General features: G+C 50.4%; 2 protein-coding genes across 3 annotated transcripts; one reads left to right on the top strand and one right to left on the bottom strand.

Annotated features, from left to right (window-relative positions):
• The first annotated feature begins 327 nt into the window (after window positions 1-327).
• Rps9 (ribosomal protein S9) lies at window positions 328-3,532 on the top strand. The gene is made up of 5 exons (XM_027431012.2): window positions 328-450; window positions 674-795; window positions 1,221-1,343; window positions 2,383-2,569; window positions 3,284-3,532. The coding sequence occupies exons 2-5, from the start codon at window positions 699-701 to the stop codon at window positions 3,459-3,461; spliced, it is 585 nt and encodes a 194-aa protein (XP_027286813.1). The 5' UTR covers window positions 328-450; window positions 674-698; the 3' UTR covers window positions 3,462-3,532.
• Window positions 3,533-9,279: 5,747 nt separating this feature from the next.
• On the bottom strand, window positions 9,280-16,650 carry LOC100767307 (leukocyte immunoglobulin-like receptor subfamily B member 3). Of its 2 annotated transcripts, none has more exons than XM_035449217.1 (15): window positions 16,617-16,650; window positions 16,419-16,454; window positions 15,957-16,241; window positions 15,520-15,825; window positions 14,271-14,555; window positions 13,841-14,146; window positions 13,130-13,420; window positions 12,580-12,882; window positions 12,234-12,284; window positions 11,239-11,355; window positions 10,904-10,979; window positions 10,789-10,826; window positions 10,515-10,567; window positions 9,607-9,762; window positions 9,280-9,529 (listed from the first exon to the last, which is right to left on the bottom strand). In XM_035449217.1, the coding sequence occupies exons 1-15, from the start codon at window positions 16,648-16,650 to the stop codon at window positions 9,350-9,352; spliced, it is 2,517 nt and encodes an 838-aa protein (XP_035305108.1). In that variant the 3' UTR covers window positions 9,280-9,349. The 2 variants fall into 2 exon arrangements, with proteins under 2 accessions (XP_035305108.1, XP_035305109.1); XM_035449218.1 differs by having other exon boundaries at window positions 11,224-11,355.
• Window positions 16,651-17,121: the final 471 nt, after the last annotated feature.

The raw sequence follows: 17,121 nt of genomic DNA on the forward strand, positions 1-17,121 counted from the left end.
AAACAAACAAACAAACCCAACAGGCACAAGGGCAAGCATATCTCACAGTGTAAGCCCAGCAGGGAGGCAGGCCCAGAGACCTACAATGCTAGCATTGCTGGGGAACCTTGGCAGCTGCCCTGGGTCTTTGTTAAAGCAAAAAAAACCAGCCACCGCAGTGCGTGGCGTCACCCTGCGTCTGTGCCCCAGCAGCGGCAGCCCACATAAATCCTTGGATTTATAACAAGGACGTCACCAGGGCCGGTGAGCCGCCTGAGGCTCACCGCACCGCTGAAGTCCGCCCAGCGCGGCGCCGCTCTGGCCCACCACCCGAGCCTCCGCTCTATCGCCTTCCCGCTTGTGATTGGCGGAGCCGCGAGCCGTGCGCGCTGACGTCACGGCCAGGCCACGCTGCTATAAAAGCGCGGCGCGGCGGCCGCGGGTCTCTTTGTCGCCGGCGTGAGTTCCGAGGTGAGCGTCGCGCGCGGGGTCCTCGGTGCCTTCGGCGGGGCTAGCGGAGCCATCCGGACACGCAGAGGGAGCGGGGCTGGAGGGAGGGCGGTCGGACGTGGTGACGGCAGCGTCTCCGAGAGCCGGGCCAGGCCGCGGTGTGCTGGGGCGCGCGCGGGGGGGGGGGGGAGTCACTGCGCATGCGCCACTGCTTTTTTTTTTAAACCTTATCCTTTGTGCGCAGGCGCGGCGGGCCCTGAGTCGCCACCATGCCGGTTGCCAGAAGTTGGGTTTGTCGCAAAACCTATGTCACCCCACGGAGGCCCTTCGAGAAGTCGCGTCTCGATCAGGAGCTGAAGCTGATAGGTGAGCAGCCAGGGTGGGGTTCAGATTGCGGGGAGGGATGATCGGAGAGGAGTTCGGTAGCCACGAGGTCGGCCCTCCCACGTGTGCTCGCCCTGGGCGCCGCGCAGGCTTGTGGCGGCCTGCATCGGTTTTGAGAGCCGAGTGTGGCCGATCGGTGCAAGTGTGATCGTTAACGCATCACCCTGGTCCCCGCCCACCCAGCGTGCAGGTGAGCGGCCAGGGTGGGGTTTCAGATGGCAGGGAGAGGAGGGAAGGGTGGCGATCGGGGAAGAGTTAGGTAGCCACCAGGGCTGCCCTCCCACGTGTGCTCGCCCTGGGCGCCGCGCAGGGGTGTGGCCTGCATCGGTTTTGAGTCCTGAGTGTGTGGCCGACGGATGCAAGTGTGATCGTTAACTAACGCATCACCCTGGTCCCCCGCCGTGCAGGAGAATACGGGCTCCGGAACAAGCGCGAGGTGTGGAGGGTCAAGTTTACCCTGGCCAAGATCCGCAAGGCCGCCCGGGAGCTGCTGACCCTGGACGAAAAGGACCCACGGCGTCTTTTCGAAGGTGCGTACCGGCCCGTCTGCAAAAGGGTGAGCGGTGGCGGGTGGGGCTGCAGAGTTCGCAGGCCGCACTGGTGGTCCCGGGAGGTACGGCGGTGGACACGGCTGCGCTAGCCTTGGGGGCAGTATCTGGTGGAGATTGGTCTTCCAACGTCCTGGAGTCTGGACTTTCCAGACTCTTGCAGGAGTGTGGGGCTTGCAGGTGTCAGGGCACGTCCCTTTGCTTAGGGGAGTTTGGGGAACAGATTGCTCCTTTGGGGTCAGTGACAGGAGAATGAATGGTAGATGAGGGTGGTCTGCGGTTTTCGTGAGCCGAAGTGAAGATTGTCCAGGCAGCCAGCCTCCCAGGGATGACTTTGGAGTGAAGCCATCTTTTTTTTTTTTTTTTTTTTTTTTTTTGGTTTTTCGAGACAGGGTTTCTCTGTAGCTTTGGAGCCTATCCTGGCACTCGCTCTGGAGACCAGGCTGGCCTCGAACTCACAGAGATCCGCCTGCCTCTGCCTCCCGAGTGCTTCTATTTAAAAGGCGTGCACCACCAACGCCCGCCTAAAACATCGTAATTTGAGTCTATTTTAGGGTGTTGAAATAACATAGATGGTGTACGTTTTTCTTTGGTTTGGTTCTTTATTCTTAGGGTTTCTTTCTAGGTGACTGGGCCTTCAGTTAGAGTAGATTTCTTTCAAACTCCTGGGAGAATAGATGTGAGTTTTTATTTATCTGGTGCTGTGTAGTCTAGATTATCTTTTGGTTTCCCCCAGTACTGTGATTGTTGTTGTGAAAGCAGCATGTTATCTTAGGTTGGGAGTGGAAGTTCCCATGGTAGTGGTGAGGGCTGAGTGACAGCCTGTGGTGAGATGCCTGCTGTTGAAAGGCTGATCCAGCGGCCGTGTCAGGGTCGAAACCAGGAGCTCATAGAAGGAAGGTTATCATTAGGCACATCGCTGTTTTTCCTGCGCTCCTTGCAAAAATGGATGACGGCTGTAGTGACCTTCCGGAGGCTCTGAGGTGAGGCCTGATCTGGGTCACACTCCTCCCTTCCCCAGGCAATGCCCTGCTGAGGCGACTTGTTCGCATTGGGGTGCTGGACGAGGGCAAGATGAAGCTGGATTACATCCTGGGCCTGAAGATTGAGGACTTCCTGGAGAGGCGGCTGCAGACCCAGGTCTTTAAGCTGGGCCTGGCCAAGTCCATCCACCACGCCCGAGTGCTCATCCGCCAGCGCCACATCAGGTAAGCTACAGCCAGGCCTGCCGGCCTACTCTACTTCCCTGTCTGCACTGTTGGTTCCTTTGCTAAGCTGCCGTCCCTATCTCCTGTGCAGCCTTCGGAGCTGACAGATCTGAGCTTACCCTGAGGGTTCAGAATGAAAGCTTGTGGGGGAATTGGGAACAGCCTTGTCTCCCCATAGCCCAGCGCAAGTGTCACTGCGGCTCAAGCCGTACACCTTGCGAAGGTCTCTGCCAGGCATGCCAGCAGCTGGACAGGTAATGGCTCTTGGTGCCCCCGTGGAGGGAGAGGATTGAGTCGATGCTGTTGGGGTGGTGCAGCTGTCATTGGAGCTTGGTGTCGGAGCTCCAACCCAGACCCGCACTGCTTTATTCCTATTTGTTAATGTGCCTGGCTGAAGGGACTGGGGCAAAGACTAGTTAGGGTGAGTGGAAACTGCCTGTTTTTCTGTAAATGATCACGGATCGTGAGAGCTGAACAGGTATAGGCTCAGGTTCTCACTCACCACCTTCATCTCTGGGCACAGATGTACTCTTGATGTCTGAGGTGGTTTGAGGCTTACTACTCAGGATAAAGCATTTGTATGGGTTCTGTGGTTTCAAGACTACCCATGAGACATCTGGGTCTGTAAGGTCAGGAGTGCTGTCAGCCTGCTGTCAAGGACAGGACCGAATGGTTCAGCCTCTCACCTTGTCCCTTTAACCTGTTGCTGTTCAGGGTCCGCAAGCAGGTGGTGAACATCCCGTCCTTCATTGTCCGCCTGGACTCCCAGAAACACATTGATTTCTCCCTCCGTTCTCCTTACGGTGGTGGACGCCCAGGCCGCGTGAAGAGGAAGAATGCCAAGAAGGGCCAGGGTGGTGCTGGAGCTGGTGATGACGAGGAAGAGGATTAAATTAATGCCTCCCTGGACTGGAGAATTGTCTAGATTTCCAGTTGACTAATAAAACAGAATTCACACTTGTACATTGGTGTCTCTGTGGGGGGGGGGTGGAGAAGCCCTGCCATAATTAGGCCAGGCTACTACACAACGTGTGTGATGATGTTCCCAGGAGAGGAGAAACGTGGTTGACCACTAAGGTTGGTCCTTGCTTAGTTTACAGCCAAATGGTCTCCAATTGAGGTTGACTGGTTGTGACCTTGCAAGGTTTTGTAAGTTGTGTCTCAAGATGTGGTTTTGGTAAGCAGGAAATTAACTGGTGAGCCCTTTTGTCCAGTGCTGCAGCTTAAGGTTTTTTCAGCTGAGGTTTTGTACTCATGGTCAGGAGGGAAGCTGGCTTCCTCTTTCTGTTCTGCCTTTCTGGGAAGTCTGAGTCAGATGGGAAGATGTGGTTTGATCTCTGAGGAAGTGAGAACCCCCTTGAAATTGAAAAGCAACTGTCAAGGATAGCTGCTTTGCTACTGTGTTTCCAGTCCTTGAGAGGACTCGGGTCAGTCAAGTCAGCTTCAATGCAAGAAAAGACTTTACAGCCTGCCTAGAATCTGTAGGCAATGCAAGTGGCAGGGCCCGCACTATCCTGAGGGCACAGCTTGTAGCAATGCCATGGGTTAGGATGGAGTAACCTCTGCAGGAACTTGGGTAGGTTGTCTGGAAGCAACTTCCAAAACAGTCTCTTATTCAGTGGTCTCTAGCCAGCATGGGTTTGTCAGAGCTGAGTCTGGTAATCTCTGGCTTCTGCTAAGGGCATGGGCCTTCAAGATAGCTGATCAGAGTCCCTTACTGATGAGTAGATAGCAGCCAGTGGTCTTGCAATACAGTGCGGGTGGGGGTAAGCTTGAGGGCTTTGGGTTTTTTTTTGTAGGACTTGGGGTATTTCCTTGGTTGTACCTTAGTCCTACAGTGGAATATCAGCCAAGGAGCAGTTTATGTCTAAATACCTGTGATCCGGAGAAACTGGTGAAGGAGTTTGTAGTATTAGGAAGAAGTTGGTGCTAGAAAGGTGCTTTGGTGCTTTCAACAGGAACCAGACTCCATACACTCACCCCTGTTAGATTGCAATGCTAGGGCGGAGCCCCCCCATTGTCAAGTTGATTTCACACAAAGGTTAGTGTGACTGAGAAGAAAGCCGAAGGTGGTTGTGCAGTTGAGACCCCTTCTGAATCTGTGGCCCCATAGTACAGGATACTGTGGAAGTAGTCACCAGAGGTAAGGAGGACCCAGCATCCTGCAGACCAAAAGCAACCAGACTTGACCAAGAATAATCAGTATGAAACTCATCTGCCATCCTTAGCACCAGGAGCCGCTTTCCCTGTTACACCCACTTACATTGCCAGTCCACTCCTCCCTCTGCACAGCTGCTCCAGGATGCAGGGTGGCAGTGGAATGGGTGTGAGCAGTGGTGGGAGTCAGGACTTGTGGGTACTTCTCAACAGGTTCTTGTCCTTGGATTTGGTCTCAGTAAATGCTAAAGGAATTTGGAAGTCACCCTGGAGCCTTCCTAGAGAACTGGAAAGATGATCTCCCCAATTGGGAGTTAAGAGGGAGAGTCCATAATGGCCACAGTATGAAGTTAAAAATACACGAATTTAGCTTCTCAATAAACCTAACCAAGGAGGTTAAAAACCCACAGTAAACAATGTTAAACTGAAGAAACATTCAAGGATGACTCAATCTGCAAAATTGTGCTGTGCAAGCATGAATCTGTCCCCCAGCACTCACTAAAAGCTGGGTGCTTGCAGGGGAGTGGGGGAGGATACATCCAAAGTATTTTGTGTGAAGTTAGAGGCAGGATATCCCTGGAGCTCACTGATCAACCTACCCAAATCCATGGGCTCTGGGTTCAGTGAGAAAACTTGTTTCCCTCGTCCTTCCCTCCAGAAAGGTACAGAACCACTGATAAAGGCATTCACTGACCTTTGACTCCTCGTGCACATGTGTTCAAACACGCACAACACGTGAAGCTGGAGACAACAGAAGATGGGAAATTTTTTCTCTGTTCGTGAGTCAGCAGTGTGACAAGGCTATATGAACCAAAGCAATGCAGAGATGCAGAACAATCTCCATGAACCGGAAAATACTAAATTGGATATGGTGATGGATAATCTCTCATCCCAACATTCTGAAGACCAATGACTGAGGACAGTCTGGTATAGTTCCTTCCAGGTCAGTCAGAGCTACACAAGGAGACGCAAAAGACACAAATAGAGCCATAAACCTAAGATAAATATGAAAAACCAAACTCCTCCCCTATGGAAATCAATTGTAAACAGTGATGGTGGAGGTATGAACATACCCAACTTCAGATTAGAAATCTGCAGTCAGCAGCATCATTGGCACAAAACAGGCACACAAAACAGACAGCTAGAAAAGAACTCAGAACTGGGCAAGGTTACACAAGCCTGTGAACTAGACGTTTAGCAGGTGGAGCAGGGTGGTCAGAAGTTGAAGTTTAATAGCAAGTATGTCTGATGTCTATCAAACAATGAAGAGAGAGAGAAAGGACACAGGGCCGAGAACCTACCCAGGAACAGTCCGTGCCAGGCAAGTGCTGTCCCACTGAGCTACATCCCCAGAACTTTTACCCTTTATTTGGCGACTGTATCTCCCTAATTTGTCCAGAAGGGCCTTGAACTCATTCTGCAGCTAAAGTGGACTTTGCATTTTATATTGTCTTGCATCAGCCTCCAAAGTAGCTGTGGTATCAGGACCATACCACCAGGCCCACCAATGTTTAAGTTTTAAGCCAGTCACTGTCTTTGACGCCAATATTAAAACAAGCAAAACAATATTCAAAAAAAAAAAAAAAAAAGCCAAACTACCTACCACCAGTGTGGTTGTGATGTCCTTAAAATTGTTACTGAACGTTACTTTCGGGTTATTTATTTTTTGTTTTAGCATCCCAATCAAAGTTTCTCCTCCCTCGTCTCAGCTCCTCAAACCTACCCAATTCACTCCTCCTCCTCTGTTTCTCTTCAGAAAATGGAGGGCCTCCCATGCATATCAGCCAGCCCTGGTGTAGCAAGTTGCAGTGAGAGTAGAATAGACAGGCCCCTCCTTTTCTGTTAAGGTTGGATGAGGCAATGGGCCACAGAGTCAGACAGCCCCGATCCCCCTGTTAGAAATTCCCTAAGAGGACCAAGTTACACAAATGTAATATATATGCAGAGGGCCTAGATCACACCTAGACTGACGAGAAAGAACTTTCTTGCTAGCTTTTCTTTGTCAGGTTTGTTAATAATTATTTTCTGGTTTGATAAACTATATTGAGTTATTTCCTCTTTTTCTAGTTTCATAATGTCTTTATTTCAAATGCGCAAACATTTGAAAAAAATCACCAACTTCCAGGAAGAGAATTTCCAAAGGAGAGCTTTTCTAGTGACTGTGTTCAATGCATGAGAAGTCACTCAGATTTTGTATTTAAGTTTTTGTTTTCTTTTGTGTGTGGGGGTGTGTGTGTGTTTTGAGACAGGGTTTCTCTGTGGCTTTGGAGGCTCTCACTCTTGTAGACCAGGCTGATCTCGAACTCACAGAGATCTGCCTGCCTCTGCCTCCCGAGTGCTGGGATTATAGATGTGTGCCACCAACGTCCAGATCTTTTCATTTCTTTAAATAACATTTTTTTTCATTTGTTTTACATAACTATTGTTCTGCTGTTAATACATTTTGAAAGAATGTAGGAGGCTGGGAAGGTATCACTGTGGTTAAGGGCAGGCACTGCTATTGCTGAGGACCCGAGTTCAGTTCCCAGCCCCCACAGCACAGAGCTCACACCTATAACTCCAGCTGCAGTGTCCACTCTGGCCTCCTTGGCATCTGTATATACATGGCATGAAATCACACAGACACATAAATAAAACACAACAAACCTTAAAGAAAATAAGGTGAATATATGGTTGTAAATGCCAGGAACCAAAGCAGAAGGACAGCAAGTTCAGTGCAGTCATGTTGGGATTACAGGCCTACACCAGCTTACCCAGCTTTCATTTGTGATTATTATTTTTTTTTGCAGATTTTTTATATTAATTAGAAACACGATTGTTTTACATGACAATTCCAGTTCCCTCTCCCTCCCGTCCTTCCCTACACCCCCCCCTAACTAAAACCCTACCTATCACATATCCTTTCTGCTCCCCCTGGATGGTGAGGCCTTCCATAGGGTGTCATCAGAGTCTATCGTATCCTTTGGGATAGGGCCTAGGTCCACCCCCGTGTGTCTTGGCTCAGGGAGTATTCCTCTATGTGGAATGGTCTCCCAAAGTCCACACCTGTGCTAGGGATAAGTACTGAACTATTGCAGGAGGTCCTGTAGATTTCTGAGGTTTCCTCACTGAAACCCATGTTCCTGGGGTCTGGATCAGTCCCAAGCTGTTATCCCAGCTATCAGTCTGGGGAGCAAGAGATCCCCATGTTCAGGTCAGCTGTTTCTGTGGGTTTCACCAGCCTGGTCTAAACCCCTTTGCTCTTCACTCATCCTCTGCATCTGGATTCCAGTTCAGTTCAGTGACTAGCTGTGGGTGTCTGCTTCTACTTCCACCAGCTGCTGGGTGAGGGCTATCGGGTGGCATAGAAGTCAGTCATCGATCTCATTATCAGGGGAGGGCATTTAAGGTAGCCTCTCCTCTCTATTGCTTAGATTGTTAGCTGGTGTCATCTTTGTAGATCTCCAGACATTTCCCTAGTGCCTGATTTCTCTGTAAACCTAAAATGTCTCCCTCTATTATGGTATCTCCTTTCTTGTTTTCTTCTATTCTTCCCCTGACTCAACCTTTCTGCTCCCTCATGTCCGCCTCACCCCTCCTTCCCTTCTCATTATCCTAGTTCCCTCTCCCCTATTAGTTTATTTCTTAAAAAATAATCCATTTAACTTTTATTTTATGTGAATTGGTGTGAAATGGCAGATCCCTTAGAACTGGAGTTACAGATAGTTGTGAACTGCCATGTGGGTGCTAGGAGTCGAACCTAGGCTCTCTGGAAGAGCAGCCAGTGCTCTTAGCCCCTCAACTATCTTATAGTCCCTATTAGTTTATTTTTAAAATTGTTTTATTTACTTATTGAGTATAGGGAGGACACCGAGGACTTAGGTAGTCAGAGAACAATTTGTGGGAGTTTTCTTCTTAATATATAACTGCTGATAGAATTTAGAATATCAGACAAGTACCTTTATTAACTAAGCCATCTCAATGGCCTTATTTTATTTACTTATTCTAGACAAGGTTTCTCGATGTAGCTCTGGCTGTCCTGGAATTCACTATTCTCTCAGCTGGCCTCGGAGATCTGTCTGTTTCTACCTCCTAAGTGCTGAAAGTGAAGGCATGCGAAACTATGCCTGGCCTATTTATTAGTTTTAAAACAGTGTCCCATGTGTTCCAGGCTGGCCCCTTACCCCTATGCTATGAGGGTGAAGACGACCTTGACTTCTTGATCCACCTGTCCGTGCTCCAAGGTCCTAGGACTTCAGATGTGAACCTACAGCCTGGCCTTTAGTGGTTAATGTTGTTCAGAACAAGTCTCACTCCATATCCCAGGCTGACATGAAATTCACTAGATATCCCAAGATGGTCACAAAACAAAGGCAATTCTCCTGCCTCTGCCTCCCATGGGTTGGGATCATGGATCTGTGCAACCAGGAATAAAATTTTTCTCATTTCATGGCTCTGATGAGTAATGTCATAAATTAGTACTCAGTGTGAAGCCTTCCCTTCTGTATCATTTCTCATTTCACTTGACTATAGAGAAATCTGCTTTATTTCCAAAATGTATGATGTTAGTTAAAATGCAGCCAGGTTCCCAAAAGTTCACAGAATCCCTCGTAGGTCTCCACAGGCCTCCTGGCAGGCAGAGGGTCATTGCTCCTCCTTATTGGGAACAGGACCTGGTCGAGTGACTGCCAGAGCAGCATATACAGTGGGCTCCTCTGGGGCTTCTGCAGCCTGGGAGGGAGGAGGTGCAGCTGTCCCCTGTCTGAGTGACCTGCTCCACAGCTGGGCATAGACCACATCTTGGGGATCCTCAGATTCAGCAGCCTGGAGGGGGAGAGAAGGAGAGGAAGGTACATGCTTGACTTACAGGATGCTGAAGGCCTGGGGAGTACAGGACCAACCTGAGTGTCTGTCTCTCTGCCCTCTTCTGCTTGTTCTTCTTTTGTTTCTGGGACTTCTCTTGACCTGACAGAAGGTAGGACAGCTTCTGCCCTCCTGAGCCTGGAGTCTTTCACCTGGGCATATGTCTGTTGCTGGGGCTCTTCCTCTGGTGGTCTCTAAAGCAGGCAAGTAGTGAGGTCAGATAATGTCACCCTGTTCCCCTGTGACTTTCCTCTGGCCTGTTTTCCACAGCATGGTCAGAGTGACCCGTTTAGATGACAGCATCCCTGCTGGGATCTTCCTACAGTTCTGGCCTCTTATCCTGACACTCTAAACATTTCTTGCTGTCTTGGCTGTACCCACAGAGTCCATCTTCCTGAAAACACATTTCTGGGGTGTGAAGAGATGGCTCTGTGGTTAAGAGCACTGACTGCTATTGCAGAGGACCCAGGTTTGGTTCCCAGAACCCACATGGTGACCTGCATTCTTCTGTAACTCTAGTTCCAGGGTATCTGACACTCTCTTCTGTACCCTGGGAGCCTCATGCAGGATCGTGGTGCAGAGACAAAGTGCAGCCAACACTATAAACTACAACACTAAACACATGTGTCTGCCCAAGGTCCTCTGTTTCCTGCCTGCAGTTGCTGGTCCCTTAGCTGTTTCTGTGGGGTTCTTCATCAAGGCTGCCCCCTCAGACGACAACCAGACAGATGCCAAGGAGTCAGAAAGCAGACGGCAGCTGTGAGACCTATGATCCCAGGAAACCCAGGGCAGAGTGAGGCCATAGCACACAGGAGCCAGGTAGTTGCAGAAGGGAGTCGTCAGCTATGGATGATGTTGAGGGCCAAGCCAGGGAGGAAAAAGAAGGCAGCCTGGACTAAACTAGGACCTAAGTTCTTAGCACTGCAAACAGGGACAGGGACCTCACCAAACTGTCCAGATTGACACCATCCTCAGGTTTCATGTCCTCCACTGAGGCATCTGTCATAGCAGAAAAAACAGAAATGACCAGAGTCTAGGAATGTCTCAGATCTCTAGTTTCCTGCCAAGTCCAAGGGGGGACAGAGAAGTAGGGAGTGTGGTGATGTCCCTGTGTTCATAGTGTGAAGATCAGACCCAAACAGCTAAGACCTCAGAACCTCTTCACCACCCCAGCAATGCTGAGACCTCAGACTCCACCCCCAGGACCCTCTGTATCTCACATAGGATTTCTTCCTGGGTGGCAGCAGCTGGGTTGGATCTGGAAAGACAAGGAGGTGTCAGTTGGCAGTGAGTTGTGTCAGGAAGGTGGGGCCTATGTCCCTAGCCATGAGTTACCTCTTCTGGCGGCCTCTGTCTCTGGTTACTGGCTCTGCAGCTCCTGCAGGAAGCTGCAATTCTGTCTCTTTCTGGGCTGCAAGAGAGAGAAGAGTCTCAGGTATTGGGGGACGGCTCCCCCTGACCTGTACAGGGAAGGAAGGAAGGGATCTTTACAAAAGGGGTGAGTGAGCAAATGTCCCAGGACATGGAAAGCTCACAGAACCCCTGACATCGCACCGGTTCTGAGATCACATGCTCTCTGATCTGAGATCTGCCACTGTTTCTAGACTACCCAGTCCCAGTTTGAGGAACCCATCACCACCTGAGACCTAGGTCACCCACAATGCACTCACCATCCTTCCTGAACTTTCCCTGACGCCTTCTTCGGAGAAGGAGAAAGATGAGAATGGAGAGTAACAGGATGAAGGCCACAGAGACTCCAATCAGAGCCTTCAGGTACATTTCCAGGCCTGAGGAACAAGTGACATCATGAGTAGGGACTGTTGATGCTTATCTGAGCACCTACTGTGTGACAGAGCCATGGTGGACCATTGCCCTCATCATCTCCCATCCTCACAATCATGTAACAAGCAATCGTCTCTTCTTCTATCCCCACAGTTCACCTGCCTCAGATCACCTGACAGGAAGTGGCAGAGCTGGGAGTTGAACCCAGGGACTCTGACTTCCACCTCTTTTCTCGCCACCTGAGCTGAGTCTCATGAGCTGGAGGGAAGGAGCAGGAATGCCCTGCCATGGTCCTGTGTCCACCCTTGCACATGTCACCACCATGGTGGGGCAGACCCACTGCAGACTCAGGATCTGCAGGTTTCCTCTGTTAGTAGAGGCGCCATTCAAGGCCAGAACTGAAAGAAATTTACACATGTGGGCCAGGCCTCTCACTTTATACTCAGAGAACCAGCAGCCAGCCCAGAATGGGAAGGACTTGTCCAAGTCAGCATCTCCAGAAGCAGCTGTATCCAGCCCATAACTAACTATTGCCCATCTGGGTACCACATCCAACAAGATGGTTACAGAGCCTTCTGGGGCCTGACTCAATGCAGGTGAGAGGTGATTTCTCAGACCTTAGAGGCTGATGGAGAGGTGAGTGTCTGGGATCCCTCCTCTCCACCCCAGCCACCTGCCCCATCCTCCAGACTGAGCAAAAAGATCTCTCTCTGGACACCATCTTCTGAATCTCAACCTCTAAGTCCTGGGCTTCTTGGGTCTCTGTTGTGTTTGCCTCCCACAGTCACAAGCTAAGTGACAGAGAAATGTGGACTTTGGTGGGCTCTGGTGAGGCAGCCTAGGCATGGAGCCTACTCCCTCCACTGAATTTCCCAATACCTACCTGCTGTTGGCAAGGGACTTGAAGGTGGTGGGCTGGAGGATCCAATGGGTCCTAGGAAATAGAACAAGACAAGGTGATATTAGATGCTAACTCAGGGACCTGCCTCTGTTCCCTGCCCTACATCTGCCCTGTAACCTCCCGAAAACCCTCATGCTGTCTGTCCCAAACCTAGTTGCAATAGAGGATGGAGTGGCCATTACTTAAGGGACCCTGCTGACATCCACTTCTCTGTCAGGGAAAGAGCCTTCTGACTCACCCTTCTTGTTGGCCCTTTAATCCCACCCAATCCAAGGACTCTTCTAGGGTTTGGATTGCAAATCACCCTGAGAGTTCAGGGTCACCTCACCTGAGACAGAGAGCTCTACAGGGCCACTGGCATGTGACAACAGGTAGGGAGATGAGTCTTGAGACCTGTAGCACCTGTAGGTGCCTGAGAGGGCAGAGGTCACAGCAGTCATAGAGAATTCTGCCTGGGACTTCCAATCTTGGAACTTGGATTTCATTCTCTGGGGTTGGTGGGCTGCTCCCTCCTTGGACAGAATGAAAGTGTCTGTCGTGTATGCTGACTGACACAGCAGGGTCACGTTGTCTCCAGACCGCACTGTGGAGTTTGGCTTCACTGAGAGGAAAGGACTGTCAGGAAGTTTTCCTAAAGAGAGCGGAGATCATGAGAGGCTGCCTTCAATGCTCTGAGCTGAGACTTCACAAGGGTCGACTCTGAGCGCCTGCGACTCTGTCTTACCTCTCTAACCTTACCCTTCTCTCCTGCTCCCTGTCTCTCCATCTGTTCCTGAATAAGATCCCTGTCCCTCATCCCAGCCTTCAGCTCTTAGGTCCCCCAGGAGAGTTTATGCAGAGTTTATGCAGGGACCTGATTGAATCTATATAGTCCTCACCTGTGATCATGATGTCCAGGGAATCACTAGAGGATGACCACTCAGAGGATTGGTTGTGTGCTCCATAGCATCTGTACTGCCCTGCAGTAGAGCTGCTCACATAGCCCAGGGTGAAGTTGGCTGAAGAGAAGTTACCCTGGGTCCTCTGGCCATAGTGCTGGGTGAAGTCAGCTCCCCCTACCTTGTACAGACCAAATCTGTCATAGTCAGAGCAACACTGCAGGGTGAGGCTCTTTCCAGGGTCCAGGATATGGCCTTGATGAGTCAGCAGAGAGGGCTTCTTAGACAGGCCTAGAGGGAAAGTGACAGGCTAATGATTCAGGGGCTGTTTTTTTTTCTTTAGAGACAGGGTTTCTCTGTGTAGCTTTGGAGCCTATCCTGGCACTCGCTCTGGAGACCAGGCTGGCCTCGAACTCACAGAGATCCACCTGCCTCTGCCTCCCGAGTGCTGGGATTAAAGGCATGCGCCACCAACGCCTGACTTGGTTTTTTTTATTATTATTTTTTATTTTATTTTATTTTTTAACCAAACACCTATCCCCTCTCACTCTTTCCTGAAAATGTCAGTTCCTCTCCCCAGGTGTCCTGCTCTAGCTCAGAACATAGGCTCCTCATTCAGTCATTCTGTACCTACAACTCCCAAGATGGGTAGAACTGTGACGAAGATCTTAGGGTGTCCAAAAACAATAGGTCATGATGTGGCTGACTCACCTGAGATGTATATTTTCAGGGGGTCACTGGGTACTGACCACAACTGTGGGGTGTCCTTTAAGTAACCATAACATCGGAATGTCCCTCTGTGGACTGGGGTCACAGGACCCATAGAGAATGTGACTTTGTAGTGCCCCCTATAGTTTATATGCTGTGAGTCCAGGGAGCTGGAGAACTTCTCATCTTCCTTGGTGAGAATGAGCTTGTCATATCTAACCCGTGAGACACACTGGAGAGTCACGTTCCCTCCTGAGGTCACCACAGGGCTGGGCAGGGCTGACAGACTGGGTTTACTGTTGTACATTCCTAGGACAGAAGAAAAATCTGTTACATGGGATTAAACAGTCACAATGCTCTCCAGGGCTAGGGTGGGGGTGGGGAGTACTCCTGAGAGCAGAGCCTGGGGCTGAGACCCCGAGTGTCCCCTCACCTGTCACCACAATCTCCAGGGTGTCACTGCGCTCTGTCCAGCCAGCCGAGCTGTAACAGTAACAGCGATATTGCCCCCCATGTTGCTGTGTCACATAAGGGATGGAGAACTTGGCCCTTTTGCCAGGCTCCTCTGGGGACTGTGTGCCCCATGGCTTTTGGCTTCCTTCTTTATGAAGAACATACATTTCTGCATCCAGGGTCCCCTGACACCAGATGGTCACTGCACTTCCTAAAGCAATCACAGGGCCTGGCTCAGCCTTGATGGTGGGTTTGTGGAGGGTCCCTGCAAGGAAACAGGAGAGAAGAAGGTGTGTCTCTCTGAAAGTGGCACAGGAGAGTCACAATGGCGGAAGGTACCTCTTTTTTTTTTCTATTTAATTGATTCTCCTGTCAATTAAAGCAGCCCCCTCACTTCCCTCTCCCCCCAGATCCACGGCTCCTCTGTTTCCCTTCAGAACAGAGGAGGGTTCCCAGTGATATTAATGGAACATGGCATAACAGCATGCAGTCAGACTAGGCAAACACCCTCCTGTTAAGGCTGGAGAAGGCAACACATTAGGAGAAAAAAGATCCCCTGTGCAAGCAAAAGAGTCAGAGACTTCCACACTCCTATGGTCATGATTCTAACAAAAACCCCAAGCTAGTCAGGCAGTGGTGGTGTAGACCTTTAATTCCAACACTCAGGAGGCAAATGAAGGCAGATCTCTCTGATTTCAAGGCGAGCCTGGTCTACAGAGTGACAGCCAGGACAGACAGGGCTACACAGTGAATCTCTAAGAAACAAAAAATAAAAAGAAGCCAGGGTAAATAAACCAGCACAGCCTGTGTGCAGAGGGCTTAGGGAAGACCCAAGCATGTGCCTTGGTGGCTGCTTCAGTCTCTGTGAGCCCTGCTGGTCCCTGCTGAGCTGATCCTGTGGGCTGTGATCTCCTGGTGTCCTGAGTGCTCTGGCTTCTCCACCCCTTCCTCTCTCTTCTATGGAGTTCCCTGAGCTCCATAGAAGCTCAGGATGCCATTTAAGCTGATGCAGAGTAACAGAGGGCTCCATGACGTTTCCTCTCTGTCTTGGACCTCTTAAGCTTTGCTGTCAGTCTCTCCCTTGGATTCTGTATCTTGTGTCCCTCTGTCTCCCACTGCCTGTGTCAATGGGCTCAGCAGCCCTGGCTCCTCACACTTCACACACCAAGACCTCCCTCAGCACCTGTGTCAATTCAGCAGCATTCTAGGGAAAGACTGGGGTTTCTCACCTGAGACCAGGAGCTCCAGGGGGTCACTAGGTTCTGACCACACCTGTGGTCTGTTACTCTCAAAGCTGTAGCATCTGAATGTCCACCTTTGGCTCGAGGTCAGAGCATCCACACGGAGTTGGGCCTGGTACCGCCGAGTAGAGTAGTTGTACTTTGATTGCCGTGTCCAGAAGACCTTCTGTGGTCCTTCGTTAATCAGAAAGAACTTGCAACTTTGTTGCCTTGAGACACACTGTAGAGTGACATTCCCTCCTTCAGTCACCACAGGGCTGGGATGGGCTGACAGGCTGGGTTTACTGTAGGCCCCTAGGAGAGAAGGAGAATCAGTTAAATGCCCTCCAAGGCCTCTTTACTCTCCAGGGCTGTGTGGGGAGTCATCCCTGTCTACACTTCTTGACAGACAAACCTGAGGCTGTGGACTCTGTAAGTCCTCTTACCTGTCACCACCAGTTCCAGGGTATCACTGTACTGTGACAATCCATCATGGGTCCAGTATTGACAGTTATATTGCCCTGCGTCCTGAGGACCTATTTTTGAGATTGAGAAATCAGCCCTGTTCTCAGTATTCGGTATGGTCTCTCTGTATGTTAAATATTGGTTTGTAATTGTATACAGACGGTATCCTTGGGCTCCCGTTTTCCCCTCACACAGGAAGGTCACTGTAGTCTGCTCTGAGACCACAGAGTCTGGCTGTACTGTGAGGTTAGGCTTAAGGAGAGTTCCTGCAAGGAAAAGATCAGCTAGGACCCAGGGCAGCCATTCTCAGATTGCAGCCCCTGATCCCAACCCCCAGCCCTCCCCAGGGGCAGCACACATGTGTTGGTTTCCATCCTCACTGTCCAGCATGACTCCAGGAATGATGAGAAGTGATGTCAGGACATCTGCAGACACTCACTCACCTGCCAGCACTGGTGTCCCATGGCCCAGAGTCAGTCCTGGAAGAGAGTTCCCTGTGAGAGGTTTGTCCCTGAAGCTTGAGAAGGTCCTCCCCTCTGCAGAACCTCCTGACACCCTGGGGTTTCCTAACTGACCCGTGCTGGGCTGTGGGGCAGCATCAATCCCAGAGCACAGCATCCCTCCCCATCTCCACAACTCACCCAGACAGAGCAGGGCTGTGAAGGAGACGGTCATGGCATCTCCTCCTGGAGGCTGCAACTGTGCTGATCCACAGAGCTACAGAGTCTGTCTGAAGGGGCCAGAGACACAGGGTGTGGCCTCTCCTGCCAGGGCACTCCCCATGACATGCTGACTCCACAGGAAGGGGAACTATTGTCCTCATGCACCAGGCTCTGACTTCTCCAAAGCTGTGGCTGGGTCATGCAGTAGACTCCATCAATATTTAATGGATGCCATTTCCAAAATCCCACCAGTGTCTGTCTCATCTGTCCTCATCTTTGTCAACACCAGGTGATAGCAGACATGTATGAATAGTACACATAAGAAATGCAAATTTTCATGTGTTCTTGCTTTATTCCTTTTCACATTTTTTATGTGAAATACTTCTTCATGTTCAAACTGTTTGAAGGTTTCTGTGACAGGTCTCACTGTGCACATCTGCATGGAATAAAATGTATAATCCACTTCCTCATAGACTCAAGTGCT

This window comes from Cricetulus griseus, chromosome 9, assembly GCF_003668045.3.
Source record: "Cricetulus griseus strain 17A/GY chromosome 9, alternate assembly CriGri-PICRH-1.0, whole genome shotgun sequence".
In the NCBI taxonomy this organism is placed as follows: Eukaryota; Metazoa; Chordata; class Mammalia; order Rodentia; family Cricetidae; genus Cricetulus; species Cricetulus griseus.

Excerpts from the sequence above, each read along its gene's own strand:
- Rps9 (XM_027431012.2), top strand. The coding sequence starts at position 699 with ATGCCGGTTGCCAGAAGTTGGGTTTGTCGCAAAACCTATGTCACCCCA. Across the intron at positions 1,344-2,382 it reads CCCACGGCGTCTTTTCGAAG|GCAATGCCCTGCTGAGGCGA; the intron begins GTGCGTACCGGC and ends TCCCTTCCCCAG. Across the intron at positions 2,570-3,283 it reads ATCCGCCAGCGCCACATCAG|GGTCCGCAAGCAGGTGGTGA; the intron begins GTAAGCTACAGC and ends GTTGCTGTTCAG.
- LOC100767307 (XM_035449218.1), bottom strand. The coding sequence starts at position 16,650 with ATGACCGTCTCCTTCACAGCCCTGCTCTGTCTGG. Across the intron at positions 16,455-16,616 it reads CACAGCCCTGCTCTGTCTGG|GACTGACTCTGGGCCATGGG; the intron begins GTGAGTTGTGGA and ends ACTCTCTTCCAG. Across the intron at positions 11,356-12,233 it reads AAGTCCCTTGCCAACAGCAG|GCCTGGAAATGTACCTGAAG; the intron begins GTAGGTATTGGG and ends CTTGTTCCTCAG.